This window comes from Perognathus longimembris, chromosome 22, assembly GCF_023159225.1.
Source record: "Perognathus longimembris pacificus isolate PPM17 chromosome 22, ASM2315922v1, whole genome shotgun sequence".
Lineage (NCBI taxonomy): Eukaryota > Metazoa > Chordata > Mammalia > Rodentia > Heteromyidae > Perognathus > Perognathus longimembris.
This window is the reverse complement of record NC_063182.1, coordinates 25,068,578-25,092,064: the sequence shown is the minus strand read 5'-3', so window position 1 is coordinate 25,092,064 and position 23,487 is coordinate 25,068,578. Positions and strand designations below refer to the sequence as shown.

The window sequence follows — 23,487 nt, the reverse complement described above, 5'->3', positions numbered from 1 at the left end:
TAGAGCAAAAAGAGATGGAGGCATGGTTCAATTTGTAGGGTATCTACATAGCAAGCACAAGGCCCTGAGTTCAAATCCCAGTACTTCTAAACAAACAAGCAAAAGTTTCTGGAGGAAGAGAAGAGATTTCCAAGACCTGATTTTGCAACCTACCAGTAGTAAGCTCTGTAAGAGCGGCCAGTCCCTAGGCAGCATGAAACACAGTTGGACTTAGCAAAAAGCCTGTGTGCGAAGTACAGTGCTTTCTGTTTCAATTTTTTTTTTTTTACTAGATCAGTGAGACCCAGAGGCTGGCAAGAAAAATATACATGTTGCTTTAAATAGATTGTCATGCAGCAGAATAAACACAGTGAAGGTTAAGAATCAAGCATCCATTTCGAGAGAAGAACTGATCTCCTCATGGGGGCAAGGGTGGCCTGCCCTTGCCTAGTTCCCCTGGAGGGCATTTGGAAGCAGCTTTCATGAATAAATGACCCATTGGCCAAAACAGGCCTGTAGCATTATCTCCCCATCCCTTAGCAGCTTTCTTCTTTGTGCCATTGTGAGATCCATCTGATGGCAAGAGGGTGTGGAGATGATGTCAAATTCACTGAGAGCTGATGCCAAGCAAGCATTCTACTATTGGGCCATATTCCCAGCCCTGGTTATCTATTTTTTTTTTTTTTTTTGCCAGTCCTGGGGCTTGGACTCAGGGCCTGAGCACTGTCCCTGGCTTCTTTTTGCTCAAGGCTAGCACTCTGCCACTTGAGCCACAGCGCCACTTCTGGCCATTTTCGGTATATGTGGTGCTGGGGAATCGAACCCAGGGCCTCATGTATATGAGGCAGGCACTCTTGCCACTAGGCCATATCCCCAGCCCCTGGGTATCTATTTTTAATGTTCTGATTTGATTGGAACATTGATAAAGACTTTGGATAATTCTTGGTCTTCCTTATGGGCTGGAGGTTTTTGGATTTGTTTTGACCTCAGACCTCACCACTGCTAAGTAACACAACTCCAGGCCTCTTTTGTGTTGATCCTGTTTGAGCTAGGGCCTCATTTCCTGCAAAAGTCCCTATGTTATGCTTTCTGTCAAAGCTAAGATAACAGGTACACACCATGCCTAGCTTCCTCTACTGAGACAGAGTTTCAAAGACTTTCTTCCTGGGCTCTAGAACTTGAGTCCTCCCAATCTCAACTTCCTCTATATCTAGGAGTTATGCATCACTGACTGTTTGGGAAGGAGTCTTGTGAAATTTTCTTCTCTAGCTTGCCTCTAACCATAGTCCTCACAATTTCAGACTCCTAAGTAGCCAGGATTACATGCATAAGCTCCTGACATCCAGCTAAGATGTATGTGTTCTCTGACTTGTGAAGTCAGTCCACCTTAAAATGTACTTTTCTAAAAACATAGCTGAAGATATTTGGGATACCCAGTGGACTGTAGGCTTTAATTCCAAATGCACTAACCAAAAACTATCCTTGACTAGGAACCAACAATTTCTAGCACCTAAAGTTTAGAACAAATTTTGAAACTTTCCCATAATGGAGGCACCTTGGAGAAATAACAAAATCTGCACTGGAAATATGGCCTAGTGGCAAGAGTGCTTGCCTCTTATACCTGAGGTCCCTGGGCTCAATTCCCCAGCACCACGTACATAGAAAATGGCCAGAAGTGGTGCTGTGGCTCAAGTGGCAGAGTGGTAGCCTTGAGGAAAAAGAAGCCAGGGACAGTGCTCAGGCCCTGAGGCCAAGGCCCAGGATTGGAAAAAAAAAAAAGGAAAGAAAGAAAGACAGAAAGAAAGAAAGAAAGAAAGAAAGAAAGAAAGAAAGAAAGAAAGAAAGAAAGAAAGAAAGAAAGAAAGAAAGAAAGAAAGAAAGAAAAAAAAAATACTTTCAGCAAGCATCGAGCCCTGTCATGCAGGCGTAGAAGCAGCTTTGACTATTCTTTGCCCTTTGACCACCAGGTGGCTCCCACCAAAACACAGCTAGAAGAAGCCCTATGCAGCTGAGTTGTGCAACTGAAGTGTCAGCCTGACACCCTAGCAGAAATCATCAACACATACCTCTCTTTAGGTTCACTGCTTTCATGCATTGAAAATTGCTGAAATGAGTTTCAAACAAGTCGTGAGCCCTGTAATAAAATTTTTTTTAGTAGTTCCAAAAGGAAAATTCCTTCTTTCCTTTAACTAATCTTGTTTTAGAACCAGTTGTTACTGCCCGTGTTAAGAACCAGCTTATCAGTTTTGCTTAATAAAAATGAAAACAGTATTTTTTTTTGTGAAAGATAAATGTGTGGGTTTTTTGGTTTGTTTGTTTTGCTTTGTCCTGGGGTTTGATCTCAGGGTGCTGGGTACTATCCATGAACTTAAGGTTAGTGCTCTACCACTTGAGCCTGGTCTGGCTTTTTCCGAGTAGTTTACTGGGGATAAGAGTCACATGGACTTTTCTGCATGGACAGACTTTGAGCCATGACCTTCAGATCTCAGCCTCCTGAGTAGCTTCAATTATAGGAGTCAGCTATCAGCACCTGGTAAAACTAGGCTTCTTAATCATCATCTCATTAAAATAATTGAAGTTGCTAAATTTAAATTTCATCTTGCTAATCAGGAAAAATTATTCAGGAAGGCAACATGGCTTTAGGAAAAACACTTTTGAAATTGGTGAAAGCTATGCAGAGAATATGTGAAAATGAAGACTTAAGGCAAATATTAGAATAAATGCATTGAGAAAATTACAATGTTACCATATTCCTTCATAGACTGTTGCTCTATTTGTGTTCAATATTTACTATGTTCTTAGCTCCACAGCTAGAAAAGAATGTAAAGAAGGAATAGAAGAAAAATTACATGAAAATTACATAAACAATTATACTTATTAAAGAAAAAAGCCAGATGTAATGACTCCTGCCTTTAATCCTAGTTACTTAGGAGGCAGAAATTGGATTGTGGTTCAAGGAAAGGCAAATGTTAGCAAGGGCTACTATCAACCAATTCAAAGCTGAGTATGGTGGTACCTGTTTGTAATCCCAGCTATGGGAAAAGCATAAATAGGTAGATTGCAGCCCAGGCCAGCCTGTGCAGAGAGACCTTATTCAGAAAATAAAATAAAAATGACTGGAGGAATGGTAGAGTGCCAGTGTAATACACAAGAGGTCCTGAGTTCAAATCCCAGTGCAGACAGCACAAAACCAAACAAGGAAAACAACTTGGCGGATGCCAGAAGCTAGAGGAAGGGGGCATTGGGGTGGAGTTGTTTCATGGGTACAGTTTCGGGTTGGGAAGATGATGTTCTGGAGCTGTCTTGTTGATACACTCTCAACAGTGTGACTGTACTTGACAACCCTGAATTGTATGCTTAAATCATTGAAAAGGTGTGTTTCCTGTTATAGTCTACCACCGTGAAAACAAAACAAGCCTGGGGACTAAAGCCAAGAAAAGCAAAATCGCAGGGATTGGGTTTAGCTAAGAGTGTAGTGAGTTTATACCTGTGCATTGATTAAGGGTAGTTACAGAATCACCTTCTGGTGAATTGAAAGAAAAAAGAAGACTTCCTTCCAAGCTGGAAGCTTCCTAGATTCTTGTACAGTGGAGTCATAGTTTGGAGTGGGGACTGCCTCGAGACCTTTCCTGGGAACTGTAGTCTACACTGGCTAACACCTTTCTTGTTGGGGATGTGCTTTCTGTGGTCATCAGAGCAGTCGTTCATCACGTTTGTGTCTCTTATTTCCCTTCTCGCATCAGCTGGCATCTTCCAGGCCATGTGTCTCCTGATCTGTGCTGAGATGTACCAAGTGTCCAGGCTGCAGCACATCTGTGAGCTGTTCATCATCACGCAGCTGCAGAGTACGCCCAGCCGGGAGCTCGCCTCCATGAGCCTCGACATCGTCGACCTACTCAAGAAAGCCAAGGTGTGGATGCAGTGAAAACAACTTACTAGCCTTTTAGTTTTGAATTTTATTATTTCAACAGGTCCAATGAACAGTATGCCACATTCATCACTTGAAAAATTCATAAGTGCAAACTTGGTGCTTGATAATCTCACCATAGATGTTTTATAGTGTGCATATTACTCTACATTACATTTCCGTACGTCTTTAGTGTATGTTTTTCCACTACCGGACACCTATGTTTGTTCTAGGAATAATTATTTCTTTTTTCCAAACTGTAAGGTTTAATAACCTGTACTACTCTCAGTGTACTATCATAGAGGTATCTTAAAATATAAATGAGAAAATTCAGTGTTGCAGTTTTTAAGAAATGGGTGAATTCATATACATCTAATGTTTAATAATGAAATGACTCATTTGAGGAAACTATTAATGTTTCCTTTAACAAATCTGAAGAAATAGGAAAACGACTTCATAAATAAACATGAAACTATATCAGAGGATAATATAATGAATAGGTTAATTTGGAAGTGAGTTATAAAATAACGTCACTAGTACAATAAACGAAAACAATGCCGTTGCTCTCCAAACTTGTGTTTGGGCCACCTCCTAGCAGTGTCTGTCCTGTCTGGTCTGCAGTTACCCCTTCCCATCTCCCGTTGTAACAAGGCCTCAGAGAGTGCCACCAGCTGCCATTTCCCAAAGTAATGTAAGAGCAGAGTGGCTGCCAGGTCTTTAGATAGTCATTGTCCCAAACTCATCATTTGCATGAGTCTCGAGAAGAATGGGAAGGAGGGCTCATTGCCCAGGCCTGCAGGCTCTTGGTGGGGCTGGATACCAGGCAACAGTGGCATGATCTGCTCTGTGGTGGGCTTCAGCATGGGGCAAGACACCCCAGCCTCTCCTGGGGCAGGTGCCAGACTGTCTTCAAGTGGAATGTCTTCAAAACCTTGCTCCTGCTCCTCCATAACTTCCACCTTTGTGGGGCGCAACAGGTCTGAGGGGCCCTCAGCAGCGAGGGTGTGGATGGCTGCCGGCATCTTGTCCTGACCCTCCCTGCCTTCACCTGCAAGGTGCAGTAGCAGCTCCTGCAGCTGCTTCTTCTTTTCACTCACCTCCTGGGACAGCTGGGTGACACACTGGTCTTTCTCCTGATACATCTCATCAAGAACGTCCATCTGTTCTTTGTAGAAAACTATAGACTCTTGGATGGCACTGATGTGTTTGGACAGCTGGTCACACTGATGGTGGAGGCCGTCCACTTGACTCTGGTAGTCCACCTTGTCAGGCAGGTTGTGGGTGAAATGGAGTTTCAGCTTGATCTTGGGTATCTGTGCATGCTGATTTCTGTCTCCAGAAACGCCATGGCTCCAGCTCTTGGGGAAAATGGCCTGATGCTCCAGCTTGGTCTGGCACTGGGCTTCCAGGTTGGCCAGGCATCTGCAGTGGGCCTGCTGCTCCTGCAGCTGCTGCCTGAGGTTTGCCTTTGATTGAGCAATTGCTAGTGCTTCATACTCTGGAACTGTCACATCAGGGGGTATCATCTTCTTACCCTTTTCTTCTCTTAGGCTTATTCCTTGACCTTCCCTCGGGAGAGCCAGGCCGCTCAGCTGGGCCTGAAGCTGCTCATTCTCCTGCCTTGGTGCTTCTAGGTACTTCAATGTGTCCGGCAACTTTTGAGGTCCCATTTGGTCCTCTGACTTGGTCTGCACCTGCTCCTGCTGCAGCTGCTCCAGCAGCTGGGTCTGCTTCAGCAGGTGCTGCCGCAAGGCCTCCTTCTCGGACGTCAGCTGCTGATGGGAGGCCACGTGCCGCTCACAGGCGGCTCTGAGCTCCCGCAGCTGCTCTAGGTACTGGTCATGCAGCTCCTGCAAATTCTGAGCTGCTTGGCTCTTTGAGTCAGCGATCTCTTTCCATTGTGTTGACTTCTTCTCCAGCTGGTCCAGCTTTTCCTGCAGCTGTTTCTTGTCCTGCTGCTCCGAGTGCAGGATGCTGGCGAGCGCCTCCTTGTCTTCACTCAGCCTGTGGAAGGCGTCCCACAGCTGGGCCAGCTGGTGTTTCAGTTCTTGGTTGTGCACCAGTGTGCATCGCACGGTCTCACGTTCCTTTTCCATGGTCTCAAAGCTCTTGCGTCGATCCTCAGCTTGCTGCTCCCATGCCTCGGCCTTCTTCTCCAATATCCTCAGCCTCTCCTGCTGCTCCAGGTTCTGGAAACGAAGGCTCTGGGTTTCCTGTATCTGGATGTGATGTTGTTCTTCCAGGTTCTTGAGCTCCTTCTGCAACTGGAAGGCCTGGGCCTGCTGCTCTGCCAGCTGCTTTCTCAGCGCCATCACGTTGCTCTCCAGCTCCAACACCTGCCTCGCCCCTTGCTCTTTCTCCTCTGTCAATTGGCTGTTCTGCGCCAACAGCTGCTGGGCCTTCTCATCCCACCTGGAGCGCTCTACCCTCAGGTCCTCCGCAAAGGTGTCTCTCTCCACCGTTAATGTTGCCACCAACGCTTTCATGCTGTCTAGTTGTCTTTCCAACTCTGCCCGCTCTTCCAGTACTTGTAACTCAGGACTTTTGATCTCCGTGTCGGCCTTCTGCGTCAGGAGCACGTCCAGCCTCTCCTGCAGCTTGGTGTTCTCTTCCTCCAGGTTATCGTAGCTTCTGATCTTGTCCTGGAGCTGCAGCTTCAGGTTATTCAGGGTGTTGGTGAGCTCGAGGTTGCTCGTCTCTGCCTCATTCTGCATGGTGAAGGCTGCAGACAGTGTCCTCTCTAGCTCCTCCACGCGTTGCTGCGAAGCTTGCAGGCGGCTGGCACGATCGGCATGCTCCGCTTCTCTTTCATTGGCCAGCTGCTGCACGTGGGCCAGGGCAGATTGGAAATCAGAATTTTCTGAAACCAACATCTGAATTGATAATTTGTGGAGCTCCAGATCTATCTTCTGTGCTTCCACAATACAGGCCATCTTCTCATTCTCTTTGCCCTGTTGATCCTGGAGCTCTTTCCTTTCCTGCTTTAGTTGTTCAATCACACTCCACAGCTGCTGGTTGCGTATTCTGCTGGAGTCCAGGGCAAGCATCAGGTGTTGGTAGCGCCTTTCTAGATCCTTGGTGTCATTGGGACCCGGGACAGTCTGGACTGTGACAGCTGTCATTGTGTCCAAAGGCTCCGAGTTAGTGTGATCTCTGGCTACACCATCAGTTGAATGACAGTCCCCTGTGGTGTTCGTCTTGGGGATATCTCCCTTTTTTGTTTTCTTCTTCCTCTTGGAAACTGCAAGCCTGTCAGGACAATTTCTCTGCTGATACTCTTGAAGGAGTTTCTTTCCTGAAGCTATTTTCTTTTCTCTTGTTTTTTCAGACATCTCAGCACTGGGATGGGAAAGATGAGGGGGCCCCATTCCCAGGCTCTTTGAAATCACTTCTGTTCTCACAGTCACTAAAAACGATTATCTGTTTCCTACTCTATTTCCAAAAATCACCTCAGTTCTCTCACTCACCACTTAGCACCTCTACCCTCTCCAATGGCTGGTAGTGGTGTAAGTCACCAAAAGGAATACCAGTGTAACTAGGTAACGTGGAATGTGGGTGTGGCCCCAGTTCTTGTATCTCATTGGTCAGAGAGAAACATGAAAAAATGGGGGCGGGGTTAGAATCTTGTAATCCAGGTAGAATGGGTGGAATCATGATGAGAACTGCTCCCACAGCTCCTCCCCTGTACAACAGTGTCTAGTTTGTTTGGGGGACCTGCTCTTGCCAGATACATGCACAGTTTTACAAGTCCACTTTCCTGGCTTCCATCATACAGCTGTGGTCACCAGAGTTTCCACTAGGCTTCCAACTGCTCTTCAGGAAGTGGCACCAAGAAACATAGCTATCTGCCCCTATCCTCTTGTTCTGCACATATTTACTGTCACTTGTATTCTGATCAGGTCTTGATTAGAACGTACTCATGAGCTGCTGGCTGCTGGCCATGAGCACTAGACATGCTGCACACCTAGACCATGCACAACGAGCACATGTTGCACACACTTTGGTGGTGAGCTCAGAGGATTCAGAAACACAGTCATGGGAGGAATGACAGTGTTTGAGAATTATGAGTTGCTTCCATCCAGGTGGTATGTGAAATCCACACGAGTACGGAAGGAAGAATGATAACTGCAGATGACTAAAACAAATCTGCTAGCCAAGCAGTCAGCTAACCATCCACATCCAAATGATGCTCCAATATGTGCAGAATCCAGGTTCTGGGGCCAGTCCTCTCTCGCTGCAGAGCCCTTGGACATGTGCTTCAGCACTGGAGTGCTTGCTTGTCCTCCAGTGATGGGCTGAAGTGGTTGGGGAGTCCATTTTGTGTGGCCAGCTTGTCCTTCCAGTGAAGAATTCATGCTGGTCATGGTGGTACACACCTGAAGTTCTCTGTGCTCAAGTCGCTTCTGTGGACTCAGGCATTGTCTCCAGAAGGCCACTGTGAAATGCATGGTACCAGACTAGGGGTGGCGGTGAACTCCTCTGTCTCTAGACTAAGGTGGCAGCTAGTCCTGAGCCCCCACAGTGACCTGCCCTTTAAATACTTTTATAAGATATCTTAAAAATATTTTTACGAGGGGCTGGGGATATAGCCTAGTGGCAAGAGTGCCTGCCTCGGATACACGAGGTCCTAGGTTCGATTCCCCAGCACCACATATACAGAAAACGGCCAGAAGCGGCGCTGTGGCTCAAGTGGCAGAGTGCTAGCCTTGAGCGGGAAGAAGCCAGGGACAGTGCTCAGGCCCTGAGTCCAAGGCCCAGGACTGGCCAAAAAAAAAATATATATATTTTTACGAGACACAGTGGTGTCTGTGACTACGTAGTGTTGCAGCAGAATTAATGAATGTGGAATTTTTCTTTCGGCAGTGGTCCTTAGCCAGAATCATTTGGGTGTAGTGCTCTGCTGAGTCACACAGACATGATAGGAAATTGAATTTCCATTGAGTCGCCCTACCCCACAAATAAAGATGACTTCTCAGAGCTTCTAAAAGAAAATGACAAGATGAGCCCCTGTAGAATGATAGGCGTGATTAGATGAAATTAGTTTATCTCTTCATTCATTTCCTGTGTATGTTGGAAAGTGAAACTTTTTTATAGGAGAAACGAGTGTACTTTGCTAATCCTTGCAGTTTCCCTTTCTTTGAATGTTTTATCAGCTATGTGAGGAATTTAGCAAAACACAGTTTGAGACAGACTGAGCATCCATGTCTTTGAGAGATGGGCAGTTTGGGTATTTTTCACTTTTCTTTCCATTCTCTCCTACCTTCTCTCAGTTGTCTACCATGATTCTAGCTTTGGTTCGTATTTCTGTCAAAGAACTTCTTTCTTTCTTCCCTTTTTTTTTTTTTTTTTTTTTTTTTTGATGATGTTGTGGGCTTGAACTCAGGGCCTGGGTGTTGTCCCTGCGCTCTTTTGCTCAAGGCTAGAACTCTCCCACTTTGAGCTGCCACAGCTCCACTTCCAGGTCTTTTTTTGTTTTTTGTTTTTTTCCTGATGGTTAATTTTAGATAATAGTCTTATGGACTTTCCTTCCTTGACTAGCTTCAACTATGACCCTTAGATCTCAGCCTTCCAAGTTGCTAGGAGTACAGTCATGGGCCACCAGTGCTTGGCTATGTTCCATCTGTTAATACACCAGAGATCCTTGTCTGTTTGTTTGTTCGTTTTTCTCAAACAAATCAATTTCTGACCAAAATGACGATTCCTTCTCTTCTTCCATGTAAGCAATAGCTATGTAAAATTTGTTGAATACTGTAAACTTGTATGTACTGTCATATTAAAATTTAGTATGTGTTCTTAGAATGTGTATCTAATAGTTGGCTACCTGGGTCCATACAATTCTGGCTCTTTCTGTGGCTCTTAGGTAATATTGCCATATTCTTTATATAGCTCTGAGGTTGTATTGCATTTAGTTCATGGACTTTTTAATACCTTTCCCTTTTTTTCTACTTCAGTTTAAACTTACTATGACAGTATATACTTTCCCGAAAACCTAGTTTTAACAAAGAGATGCTTTCTATCTCACGTCAAGAGATTACAATGGTGGTATCTTAAATCTTAGTCACAAGTAAGATTCCAGCTAGGGCACCAATGATATGTACCTATAATCCTACCTTTTAAAAAGGAAGCCGCTATCTGAGGATCATAGTTCGAAGCCAGCACAGGTAAAAAATTCCATTGAGACTTTAATCTCCATTTAACCAGCAAAAAACTGGAATAGAAGTATGGATCGAGTAATAGAATAGCAGCCTCGCACAACCAAGCTAAGGGACATGCTCTAGTCTTGAGTTCAAGCCCAAGACCTACACACACACACACACACACACACACACACACACACACACTCATCAGAAAGTATAAGATTGTGCATTTGAAGCATATTTTTACAGCCAGCTTTTATCTCTGATTTCTTTTCTCTTTCCAAGTCATAACCCTTAGGCCATGTCCTGATGTCCTGACCTTCTGGTGGTAGGTTATCTACTCTGAGTCAGTCTTCTGATGGCTTCATAGCTTTTGTTAAAATAACTACATGTCATACTCCATTACCTTTAGCTCATATTTATGTGCTTAAAGAGGGGGAAAAAGTTAAAATGTGATAGGACATAAAACTGTAAAGTTCCTTCCAGCTCAAAAATTCTGTGTAGTGATAAAAAGAGATATGTGTTCATTTATACAGTATGCTTTGACCCTATATTAAATATTTTCATCCTATATAGCTTATTGAAAGTTCTTGTTTTTGATTTTCCCTTAAGATATGAAATAATAATGTTAATTTAATGCTATTTACTATGCTTGCATAGCATTACTTCTTACCCACCACTTTTATATTTGTGAGTATTCTGAAAAGCACCATCCACAACCAAAAGCTGGATACATCCTAATGTCTATCTGAGGATAAACAGTGTGCCATGCACATGTAATATAATACCGTTGGTCTTTATAAATGAATGGCATTGATATATGCTACACTGTGAATGAGCCTTGGAGAACATGAGGCTAAGAGATGGGGCTAAACATTTCACTCATATGAGACACTGAGATTAGTCAGGTTTATAATGACAGAAAGTAAAGTAGAGATAACCAGGGCCCAAGGATGGGAGGATAAGAGTAGTTATTCTGTAACGGGTATGGAGTTTCAGGTTGGAGTGATAAAATAGTTCTGGAACTCCATAGGGGTACTAGTGGCATAAGTACGTGAGTATACTTAGTGCACTGTGCTGTACACTTAGGTGTGGATAATATGGTAAGCCACCTGCTACACATATTGTATCACAAGGATGATGATAACAGCAATAAACTGTACTTACTCAGCACGTTCTTTGAGTCAGTGATTGGCTGGACTAGTGAGTGTCAGTGTTTTGACGCCAAGGTTTTGATGTCAGTGGCCATACTGCTCTCAGTTTCCTTCAGCATGCAGCTTTTTGAACTCACCATGGGGAGAATTGTGCAGGAAGTCATGCTCAGTGTAACCGCAGGTCCACTCAAAGCAGCTGTTCAAACCTTACCTGCTCATAGAAATATTGCACATGAAAACTCACACCCTTTGGCCGATGGTGTTTCCTCCTAAAAATAGTTCTGGGTTTGCTCCTCAGATGGACTCGCTTGGCTGGTGCTCTCTATAATATTTTTCTGTGATGGAAGTACAAGTGCAGCTAGGGAATTCTATGACGGTGAGTTAAAAGCTTCAATTCAGTCTTTAAGAGCAACAGTTGTTTGTTAATCACTTCAGCAGCAGCATTTAGTGTTGTTTCTGCTTCTTCGTTGAATGAAGTGTTTATTCTTACTTATAAATAACACTCCTCTCTCTGCAGTGACAGTCCCCTGAAGGCCGCATTAGGGAGACAAACGTGGAAGGAAGCTTCTCCTTGATTTCTCTCAGGCCGTTGTCTGGCTGCAATTTCCTAATGGTGATTCTTATGTGCAATGTTTTTCCTTCTCATTGTCTTGCAGTTTCACCACTCTGATTGCCTCTCCACCTGGCTACTTCATTTCATTGCCACTAACTACCTCATCTTCAGTCAAAAGCCTGAATTTCAGGACCTTTCAGGTAGATCACCAATTTCACTTTGAGAAGAAAACTTCTGGGGGGAGGGGCGGGGCGGTGCCATTTCTAATAGCAAAAAGTAAATATGTGTAGTCTTTGTTCTTGAGATATAATTGTAAAAACTGTAGTTTTGGTAAGTTAAGAAAATTTAATATAGTCCCTTTAAGTGATTCAACAACTGCATGACACTTTTATTTATTGTTACTTGGGTTACATAAGCAGTTTGACTTGTGTTACACAACAGATTTTCTGATAATTATTTTATAGTTCGAATGGCATTCATTGTTAAGTGCGGTACATTTTTGTCTGAGAGATAAAGTAGTCAGACTGCCTTAGGTTAGCATTTACTTGTGGTAAATGAGATCTTAGGTTTTGTTTCATTTTGTGTTTTCTTTTTGCTTCTTTGGTCAGTCATGGGGCTTGAACTCAGGGCCTGGGCACTATCCCTGAGCTTTACTGCTTAAGGTTAGCACCTTAGCATTTAGAGCCACAGCACCACTTCTGAGATCTTAGTTTTAACTACCTCAATAAGTCAGAAGCAAAATTTAAATAGTACTTTAATAATTTCTTATAAAGGAACTCAAGTACTGTTATACACATGTTAAAATACATGGTCTTTGGGCTGGGATTGTGGCCTAGTGGCAAGAGTGCTTGCCCCATATACATGAAGCCCTGGGTTCGATTCCCCAGCACCACATATATAGCAAATGGCCAGAAGTGGTGCTGTGTCTCAAGCGTTAGAGTGCTAGTCTTGAGCAAAAAGAAGGCAGGGACAGTGCTCAGGCCCTGAGTCCAAGGCCCAGGACTGGCAAAAAAATAAATAAAAATAAAAATAAATAAAATACATGGTCTTTTAAAGTTAGACATTTGTATCACTTAAGCACATTTATATAGGTACTCCTTATATTACTTTGGAATAACAATTTTTAATTGATGAAGTATTGTGAATTTGCTGTGTATATGTAATACAATTTCGAAGATAAACTATAAGACAGAAACCAGTCAAAGGGTGTGATTCCTAATACTACATAAAAGGAAAGAAATGAAAATGGAATAGCTTTCAGAGTAGACAGTCAGATTCATCTGCAATTAACTACAGTGTGCTTATGCTATTATCCAGCATAGATGCGAGGGGGAAACTTGAAATGGAAAGACAAGGAAATTACCAGGTGCTGGTGGCTCATGCCTATAATCCTAGCTGCACAAGAGGCTGAGATCTGAGGATTACAGTTCAAAGCCAGCCCAGGCAGGAAAGTCTTTGAAACTCTTATCTCCAATTAGCCACCAGAAAATGGGAAGTTGTTCTGTGGCTCAAGTGGTAGAGCACTATCCTTGAGCTGAAGAGCTCTTTAGCTCAAGGACAGCACTCAGACCCAGAGTTCAAGCCCCACGACCAACAACAACAGAAAATGACAAGGTAATTAAGGAATACTTGGTCAAGTACTTTCAAACTCTGGACAGAAGCTCTTCACAGAAATGCCTGAAGGTTGTCTTCAGTTGGGGACAGAAAGGGGTGGGTAGGAAGGAAAGAGAAAGGGAAAGAGGAGGGCAAAAATTATCTCTCTTGAATTTTCCTTTCAGTGTAGTTTACTTTTATCTGTTTTATAGCTGAGAGTTCTATATAAAGTTTTACTCAGTAACCATGATTCCACTGGCAGGCTAGTGCAGGGTATGTTTCACCAAGACTAGGGAAACTAGCAGAGTGAAAAATCTGGAGTTTCGGAATGGTGGGATCCAACATGAAAGCCTAGAAACCAAAGAATGAACTTTAGGAGAAGTCAGTCCTCTGGAGCAGTAGCAATCACAAGAGAATGGATAGATTATTTGATAACGAGGCCCGAGTTGAAGGTAGGACAAGAGTACAGAGTTTAGAAGGTTCACTTCAAAGAGAGTAAGTGAAAATAAGTGAATTACCCTCCAGGACAGACAAAGGTTTTACTGAAAAAGAAAAGGGAAACAATCAAATACTACTTGGTGAATGTATGGACAAGCCACTTATAATTGGCAATCACTTAACAAACACAACAAAAAGCCTGGTGTTGGCTAAAGTAGTATTAAATGATTCTGGAAAGCTTCAGGGAAGAGGAAAGGGTATATAACAGAATGAATCTCATCTACTGTGTAGGAAATTTAATAGTTAATACCTTAACAGATTCAAAACAAATATGTTCAATTAACATTCTTTTCCCTTAAAATTTTAGTGGAAGAACGCAGTTTTGTTGAAAAGCACAGATGGCCATCAAATAAGTACTTGAAACAGATTGCAGAATACAGGAAGTATATTCACTCCCGTAAGTGTCGTTGCTTAGTCATGTAACCTGGAGTTTTTATATGGGTACATTTCTTTTTTATTTTTATAACTGTGAAGATTGGGATGCCTCTGAATTCCAGTAAAATTCTTATAACAGACTGTATATGGGTGATTAAAAATACATCACCGTACAGCTTAATATATTAGGTCTCTTTGCAAAAACACTACTGTGGGTCTTAAAAGGGAACATAATACACTTCAGACCAAAAAACTAAAGCTTCTCTCTAGAATATAAAGCTGTTGGACAGGTATGTTCTCCCTTTAAAATATCCTGTTCCTTTAGAGACATTAAAACTCCGTCCAGCTTAATAAAAAAGTTCATTAACAGAACCATATAGGATTAATACAGAAATTTCATCATGTCTAAGTGCTCTATTAAAATAAGGAGCCTTTAAATACCCAGTGTAACTATTGGTACAGTCAGAAATTTAGGGGAAGAACTAATCATTCAAACAAGATTATGGTGGTGGCATGCCACTTGGTTCTGAGTCAGTGACAGTGTTTGGATGAATAGCATGAAGAAAAGTCCGTGTTTCTTCTAGGCAACCTTGCCAGCTTGTCTTGTCCCCTCTCTAAGATTCTGGTTAAGCAGGAAACCTAATCAGGCTTTAGTGTCTGACCTGTTTCCTGGGTTCAACTTGTAGTGCAGTTGTAAGATCTTGAATTCTTAACCACATTTGGAGAAGGCCTTGTGCTTTCACTTTGCACTGTGCCAGGTGCAGACATACCAATTATGTATATTTCCTGAAAAGAAAACTACTGTTGTTTTCATGCTCAGACACCATACTCTGATAGCAGAAAAGAAACTGATCTCAAGAGAAGAGGGTGTGGCTTGTTGGAGGGAAGAATGCACAATTTGGACTGCTGAAATTTGTAGTACCCAAGACAACTACTGCTACTTCCAGCGGTATGTGAGAAATGCCTTGTGCTAGCTTTGAAACACTTGATTGTGCCTCAGTTCCAAATGAAGAAGTATCTTCTTACTCATTCTGAAAGATGAGAATGTTGGTAAGAATGACTCTTTTGCCTGATTTTAATACTACATGTTTATAAAGACACAGGAAAAAGATGATTGTCATGACAACTCAAGAAGTGTTCTCTCCTTAGTGTATTTGGTAAGATTTGGATGTCAGTGGTTTGAATTGCTTGAATACTTTCCTGTAGATTGCAAAGCTATATGGTGTGGAGTGATGTTAGTTTTGTACTTCAATTACCTTACCCAGTAAGGTAAAAGGAAGGATATAAATCAGACTGTCATGTGCAGAAAGAATGCTAGTAGAGAACAGAATTAGAATTTCTGTCCTATTACATGTAATGATGCCAGGTTTTGGAAACGATTGTTCTATCACTGTTGTAACTACTTTCAACTTGCTATGTGTAACCGTAGCTTCTATTATTGATGATCTTTTTGTATCCCCTTCCTGTGCTTGTACTATGTCAGTATCTTATCTGAGTACATTGGAAACCGTGTATACTGGTATTAGAACTAGAAAACTGAAAGGGAATATCAAAATCGAGGGACACATGGTAAAAAAGACAAAGGACCACAAAAGCAATACTTGTAAAACTGTTTGGTGTAAAGGAACTGAACAACTCATGGGAGGGAAAGGAAATGGGGAGGGGGGAGGGAGGAATGAGGGACGAGGTAACAAACAGTACAAGAAATGTATCCAATGCCTAACGTATGAAACTGTAACCTCTCTGTACATCAGTTTGACAATAAAATTTTTAAAAAAGTTATGTCTGTACTTCAGACCAGTGGAAAAGATCTTGGGAGCCAGAATTCATTGTTTTAATTCCCAAGTGAGTTCACTGTGAACCTAGGTGGAACACCTCTATCTGTGTTTAATATGAGGATATAGTGATTTCAAACCCTAGCTTTCCCAATGGCCCTGGGATACTGGGAACTCAGGAGTCTTGTCCATTTGGCCCCATGTGCTTTCTTCAATGTCCCAAGGATTTGGGATTAGACGTATACTGTCACCTCTGGCTTATAAATAGTACTTTATTTATTTGTCAGTCATTGGGCTTGAACTGAGGGCCTGGGTGCTGAGCTTATGTGCTCCAGACTGAAATTCTACCACTTTGAGCACAAGCATCACTTGCAATTTTTTGGTGGTTAATTGGAGATAAGAGTCTCACGGACTTTCCTGCCAAGGCTGGCTTTGAACATGGATCCTCAGATCTTGGCCTCCAGAGTAGCTAGGATTACGTGTGAGCCACCAGGGCCTGGCCACAAAATACTATTTTAATAATGAGTCTTAACCTGCAAAAAGCTGCGAAATGCAGAATAATGGATTTTAGTTTCTTCTGGTTCTTTAGTATTCAGGATAAGTTTAGGCAGATCAGTAATATTTTATGGCATAATTTTCCATTGACTATTTGCTTTATTGGACAGAAAACAAGTTAACGATCTAGTTGCTACCGTCATTTACTAAAGTGATAATAAAATATTTTTAGTAATCATAATTTCTTTTTCCTGCTGGATATCCGGAAGTATTTTGTTGGTACATGGAGTATATTAGCAGGACTTAGCTAGTGTCTACCAAAGGACTAAATAAGCATTGTTATTTCTATGGAAAGTTCTGTTTTACCTTGGCCTAAAGGTTACATTTGTGCTGGCTTTGGTAGCACATATACTAAAATTGAACTATACAGGGTTAGCACGGCCCCTCCGTGAGGATGACATGCAAATTTATGAATTTTTCTGTATTTTAAAAGGGAATGATGGCAGGTGAACAATACTAAAATACATTTTGTCTATGTATGAAGATGGTATAGAGAGAGCTATTGAAAATTTGCAAAGTAGGGGCTAGGGGCAGGGAAAAGCGAAATGGAACGAATTAATCTGATCAAAGTATAATATGGGAAAGCTTGAAATACCATGGTGAAACATTTTTGTATAATTAATGTACATTAATAAAAATATGACAAAGGATATATTTTAGATCCATATGCCTTACATCTTATTTTGAATAAATGTTTCACTACACTTCAGGAACACACACACACACACACACACACACACACACACACACACACACACACGAGAACTGCCTAAAACTATACCTGCTCAGTCCTGCACATTAGGTAGTAGCAAGAACTCATGAAGTCTACTTTAAAGTCATTACAGTTTAGGAATCCTACTTCTATTTCATCATCTCTCCCACCATCTCTCCCTCCCTTCCTCCTTCCCTCCCCCGCCTTCCTTCCCTCTTATTTCTACAATAGGATGGTTGTAGCCAGTGCAGGCACTGGGTCCACTAGCTACTACCTGTGGCCTTCGTGGGGAAATTTTTCCGTCTCCACTTAGGCCTCATTTGTTCTTTCTTTTCTCCAGGGTTTCTAACATTGGCCTACTAGTGACATCTAGTGGTATCTGTGGCATAGAGCTGCCAGCTTTTTCTCTGATTTTTGACTCTGGTTTTGAGTTCTCTGATTTTGATTTCATGTATGAAGAGGGACAGTTCCATTTATTGCTTTCCACATAAGAGACCCCAGGCCCTGTGCTCGGAGCCTCCGGCTCTTTCTGGGTAGGTTTCTCAGGTATCATGTCCTTCCTCTTAGAGATGTTAACACATTACTTTCACTAGTTTTGTGAGGTTTCACTACAGAGAAGTTTGAAGGGACTTTACCAATCTGGATTTCTTACTTCTCCTAATCAGGAAAAAATTTGGTAGTATTGCTCTTCTTAGGCTACTGTGATTCAGGTAATAAGGAAAGATGGCTTTAAATGCCTCTTAGATGCTATGGTTTTTAAATCATTGTCTCAACCTACACTTGACATGGATGCCTGATTGACTTTTCACTGGGATATCGTGGCAGAGAAACTAGGGCTCACTAACATCCCACCCGCTTCCACTTCCACTTTACAGTTGATTGAGGTCATGAGTTTTACCCAATAGGTATTGAATGGAAATGCATGTGCACTCCTAGTCTGAAATACTGCACAAATGATAGGAGACCTCTGCAGATGCCTCTTTAACTGTCATGAGAGTTAATAATATGGTGGCATCTCTATCAGCCTGAGTCTGTTAAGTGACTGTGTGAAACAAAGATCACATGCTTCTTGCCACATATAGCTTCTTGACTTCCACTAAGTTCTAAAAGATAGAATTTAATGCTGGAAATGTAAATTAGTATAACCACTCTGGACAGTAGTCTGGAGGTGCCTCAAGAAAGTAAACATAGAACTCCTCTACCACTCCAGACCACTCCTGGGCATCTGCGGTGAACATCATGAGTCAAGATAGGATAAAGACATCTACACATCCATATTCACTGCTGCACCATTCACTTCAGCCACGATATGGAAACAGCCCAGATGTTCCCACAATAGATGAATGGATTGAAGAAATTGGAAAGAGTGGGGCTGGGGATATGGCCTAGTGGCAAGATTGCTTGCCTTGTATACATGAGGCTCTGGGCTCGATTCCCCAGCACCACATATACAGAAAACGGCCAGAAGTGACACTGTGGCTCAAGTGGCGGAGTGCTAGCCTTGAGCAAAAAGAAGCCAGGGACAGTGCTCAGGCCCTGAGTTCAAGGCCCAAGACTGGCCAAAAAAAATTGGAAAGAATAAAATTATGTCATTTGTAGGGAAATGGATGGAACTAGAACAAGTCATGTTAAGTGAGGTAAGTCAAGCTCAGAAAGACAAACAACACATGTTCTCTCTGATATGCAGAAATTAGATCTAGAATAGATTGGGATATGATAAGTTAACCAGCATTCTAGATATACACAATGATATTTCCTTCTTAGGAAGGAAACACAAAGAAGTAATGCCTATGTGAGTTTATATATAAAAGAATGCATATATATCGTTATTTATATAAAATAATATATATAAAAATGAACTCCAAGATATGGAAACAAGAGATTGCTCTTTAAAAAAAATTTTTATGACTTGGTCTTTTTTTTTTCTTTTTGCCAGTCGTGGGGCTTTGACTCAGGGCTTGACACCATCCCTGAGCTTCTTTTAGCTCAAGGCTAGCACTCTACCTCTTGAGCCACAGCACCACTTCGGGCTTCTTCTGTTTATGTGGTGCTGAGGAATCAAACCCAGAGCTTCATGCATGCAAGGCAAGTACTCTACCACTAAGCCACATTCCCAGCCTCTTTGTCTTCTTTTTTGTCTGGTGTATTCACATGTATATCTTTGGGAAGGGAGGGGGAAGGATACAGAACTTGAGGGAATACGGGTAAAAAATGTACAACAGTGGAGCTCACTGGACATTGTTGAAAGTTAAATATACAACTCGTGGGTAGAGATGGGAGAGAGGGACTGGGAGAGAGTGAGAGAACACAAGACGTTGTATGAAAGGAAATATACTCATTACCTGACTCATATCATTGTAATTCTTATGTACATCACCTTCATAATAACAATAATGTAAATTTAGTAAAAGGTAGAACTTAATTAAAAATTGCCCTTTGGTTGTGGTAAGGCACTAAGCTCTTTTTTTTTTTTTTGTCAGTCCTAGGCCGTGAACTCAGGGCCTGAGCACTGTCCCTGGCTTCTTTTTGGCTCAAGGCTAGCACTCTGCCACTTGAGCCACAGCGCCCCTTCTGGCAATTTTCTGTATATGTGGTGCTGAGGAATCGAACCCAGGGCCTCGTGTATATGAGGCAAGCACTCTTGCCACTAGGCCATATTCCCAGCCCCAGGCACTAAACTCTTTGTGGGGTGGGGGGAGTAGTGAGATTTAAACTCAGGGCTTTGTGCTTTCTAGGCAGGTATTTCATTACTAGAGCCATGCCTCTAGCAAGGCATTGAAAATTTGAGGCTGTTTATTATCACAATTTAGCATAGTTTCAATGGATTTCTTATCATTATATCCAGTTTGATTGTGTTCAAAATTAAAACATCCGGCTGGGGATATAGCCTAGTGGCAAGAGTGCCTGCCTCGGATACACGAGGCCCTAGGTTCGATTCCCCAGCACCACATATACAGAAAGCGGCCAGAAGCGGCGCTGTGGCTCAAAGTGGCAGAGTGCTAGCCTTGAGCGGGAAGAAGCCAGGGACAGTGCTCAGGCCCTGAGTCCAAGGCCCAGGACAGGCCAAAAATAATAATAATAATAAAAAATTAAAACATCCATTTTCACTATAGGAAGTGTTTACTAGCCAAGTTCCAAGATGCCAGCCACCAAGGGTCAACCTTGCAAGTAGTTGTGTGTGTGTGTGTGTGTGTGTGTGTGTGTGTGTGTGTGTGTGTGCTGTTCCTGGGGCTTGAAGCCAGGGACATGGGCACTGTCACTGAGCTTCTTTTGCTCAAGGCTAGCACTCTATCACTCAGGCCATAGCTCCACTTCTAGCTTTTTGCTAATTTAGTAGAAATAAGAGTTTCACAGACTTTCCTGCTCAGGCTGGGTTTGGATCATGCTCTTCAGATCTCTGCCTCCCTAAATAGCTAGGATTATGTGCATGAGCCAACAGTTCCCAGTGCAAGCAGACTTTTTCAGGATAACAGTTTCAAGCAGCTCTGTAAGCTTTTCTTCACAGGGGAAATGAAGTTCTCTACTCAAGTCCAAAGAAGGTCAGCATCATCACCTATGGAGATGGAGAAAGAAGTGGAAATTTATGAATACCAGTAAAAACTTTGAGTGTCATGTCTCTAGTGCCTCAACAGAGACATTGCATGCAGGTTTCTGCATTGTCATTACTGCAAGAAGAGCACACGCTGCGTGACACTCAGCAACTTCAAAGGATTTCTTTTTCCTTGCGATTTAGCTGGCTATCTTCACTACAATCAAAATAATTATTTTTCCAGTCCTGGGGCTTGAACTCTGGGCCAGGGTCCTGTCCTTGAGTCCCTTTTGATCAAGGCCTGCGCTCTACCACATGAGCCACAGCACCACTTCTGGCTTTTTAAAATTTAATTTTATTGTCAAAGTGATATACAGAGGGGTTACAGTTACATACATAAGGTAGTGAGTATATTTTTTGTCAAACTTGTTACCACCTCCCTCATTTTTCTCCCACCTTCCCTGCTCCCCTATTTTGTCCCCCCCCCCAAGTTGTACAGTTTGGTTATAGCATATTGCCTTCTAAGTTTCGCTGTTGCATTGGTTCACCTTTTATCCTTTATCTCACCGTTTTGACGTTCCCCTTCCCTTCCCTAATTCAGATAAAAGTATATACAATACCCAGGGTACCAAAATCATACACAGTGACAACAGGGGATAAACCATAGGGAAGAAAAATGCAAGAAAAGATAAATAATTTCACATAGTACATTAAAAATAACAACAACAACAAAAACCTCTTGTTTCCATATCTTGGAGTTCATTTCTTATATGTTCTTGTATACATAGTCATTGAGCTATTGTGATCCTCTGCTAGGGCTATCCTACACATATACTAATTATTCCCAATGAGGTAAAACATAGAGTTTATGTTTCTTTGTGTCTTGCTTGCTTCAGTTCGTATGGTTTCTCCCAAGTCTTCCATTTCCTTATAAATGGAGCAATGCCATTCTTTCTGATAGAAGTGTAGAATTCCATTGTGTCTATATACACCACAATTTCTTGATCCATTCATCTATTGAAGGGTATCTGGGTTGGTTCCATATTTTAGCTGTGGTAAGTACCACTGCAGTGAACATGGTTGTGCTGGTAGCTTTAGTGTGACTGTGCTTATGATCATTTGGGTAAATGCCCAGAGCTGGGGTTGCTGAGTGATAGGGGAGCCTTATATTTAGCCTTTTGAGGAATATCCATACTGCTTTCCAGAGTGATTGAACAAGTTTACACTCCCGCTAACAGTGTAGTAGTGTTACTTCTGGCTTTTTCTGAGTAGTTTGCTGGAGACAAGAGTCTCATAGACTTTAGTGTTCTGGCTGGCTTTGAACCACGATCCTCAGATCTTAGCCTCCTGAGTAGTTAGGATTATAGGTATAAGCCACCTGCACCCAGATTGCAATAATCTTTTTTTTTTCCCCAGTCCTGGGCCTTGGACTCAGGGCCTGAGCACTGTCCCAGGATTCTTTTTGCTCAAGGCTAGCACTTTGCCTCTTGAGCCACAGCACCACTTCTGGCTGTTTTCTATGTATGTGGTGCTGAGGAATCGAACGCAGTGCTTCATGTATAGAGTCAAGCACTCTTGCCACTAGGCCATGTTCCCAGCCCCTTGCAATAATCTTTTTTTTTTTTTTTTTGGCCAGTCCTGGGCCATGGACTCAGGGCCTGAGTACTGTCCCTGGCTTCTTCCCGCTCAAGGGTAGCATTCTGCCACTTGAGCCACAGCGCCGCTTCTGGCCGTTTTCTGTATATGTGGTGCTGGGGAATCCAACCTAGGGCCTCGTGTATCCGAGGCAGGCACTCTTGCCACGAGGCTATAGCCCCAGCCCTGCAATAATCTTAACATGGCAACTATTATAATGTGTCTCTTGAGTCACTCTCATCAATTTTCAAATGGGTGGTGTTTAGGAACTCTCTGACATCTTCTCCAAATTGAATCCAGCACTAAGTCTTGTGATTTCTACTTCTTAATTTTTCTTCAAATCACATTTTTTCTATTGTTACTGCTTTATTTTTTTTGACAAAAAGATAGTTTTATTGAGGAATTAAAAAGTGAACAAAAAGTGAACCGACCGGCCTAGGTTGCAGCCCAGACTCGGGATCCGAAACTGCCGACCGTGTACAGGATCGGGGCCCAGACTCGGGACCTGGGACCGCCCGCATGTGTGCAGCCCAGACTAGGGAGCTGGGACCACGTGTCCCTGTGGCCTTCCAGCCTGTTTATATTGCAAACATCACAGTCAAACTTGCCACACGCAGGCGGCCAATGAGGATACAGCACTTACAGAGCATGCTAGGCCGCATGCAGGTGGCCAATAGTGTTACTGCTTTCTTGATACCATTCTCTTTTGTTTGTGATAGAAATTTTTTCCTGGAATTTGCAACCAATTGAGAGATAGAAAAAGTGATACAAATGTAAGTTTACTTAATCGTAAACATTTTTATTCAAGTCTGCCAAATAGCAAGCCCAATGGAATTGCTAACAGTCTCTTGAAATAAATTATGTGTGCAAGTCCTTGCTTTCTTCTTTATTACTCTCCTCTTAAGAGAACATATTTCTGTGCCCTCTACAGGCACACAAATCTGTAGAGCAAAGAGGAAGCCAAAGTAAGCATATGAGAAGAAATAAATAAAGACAAAATTTTCAGAAGTGAAACATTATTTGTTCTCGCCTGATTTTTATCTTCCAGCTGGAATGCTGTGTTCTGGGCAGTAAGTAAAATAATA

The 23,487-nt window shown here is 42.4% G+C and overlaps 1 protein-coding gene and 1 non-coding gene across 2 annotated transcripts; both read left to right on the top strand.

Annotated features, from left to right (window-relative positions):
• Window positions 1-3,633: 3,633 nt before the first annotated feature.
• Window positions 3,634-14,387, top strand: LOC125339986 (rho-related BTB domain-containing protein 3-like). Its single transcript, XM_048331342.1, has 3 exons — window positions 3,634-3,889; window positions 11,834-11,930; window positions 14,129-14,387. The coding sequence occupies exons 1-3, from the start codon at window positions 3,653-3,655 to the stop codon at window positions 14,242-14,244; spliced, it is 450 nt and encodes a 149-aa protein (XP_048187299.1). The 5' UTR covers window positions 3,634-3,652; the 3' UTR covers window positions 14,245-14,387.
• A 2,466-nt stretch (window positions 14,388-16,853) lies between these two features.
• Window positions 16,854-16,955, top strand: LOC125340234. The gene has a single exon (XR_007208717.1). It is a non-coding gene; the product is annotated as a U6 spliceosomal RNA (small nuclear RNA).
• The last annotated feature ends 6,532 nt before the right edge of the window (window positions 16,956-23,487 follow it).

Bases quoted from the DNA above. Each gene is read 5' to 3' on its own strand.
- LOC125339986 (XM_048331342.1), top strand. From the start codon at position 3,653: ATGTGCTTTCTGTGGTCATCAGAGCAGTCGTTCATCACGTTTGTGTCT. The intron at 3,890-11,833 runs GTGTGGATGCAG...ATTGTCTTGCAG, and splicing joins ACCTACTCAAGAAAGCCAAG to TTTCACCACTCTGATTGCCT. The intron at 11,931-14,128 runs GTAGATCACCAA...TTAAAATTTTAG, and splicing joins TGAATTTCAGGACCTTTCAG to TGGAAGAACGCAGTTTTGTT.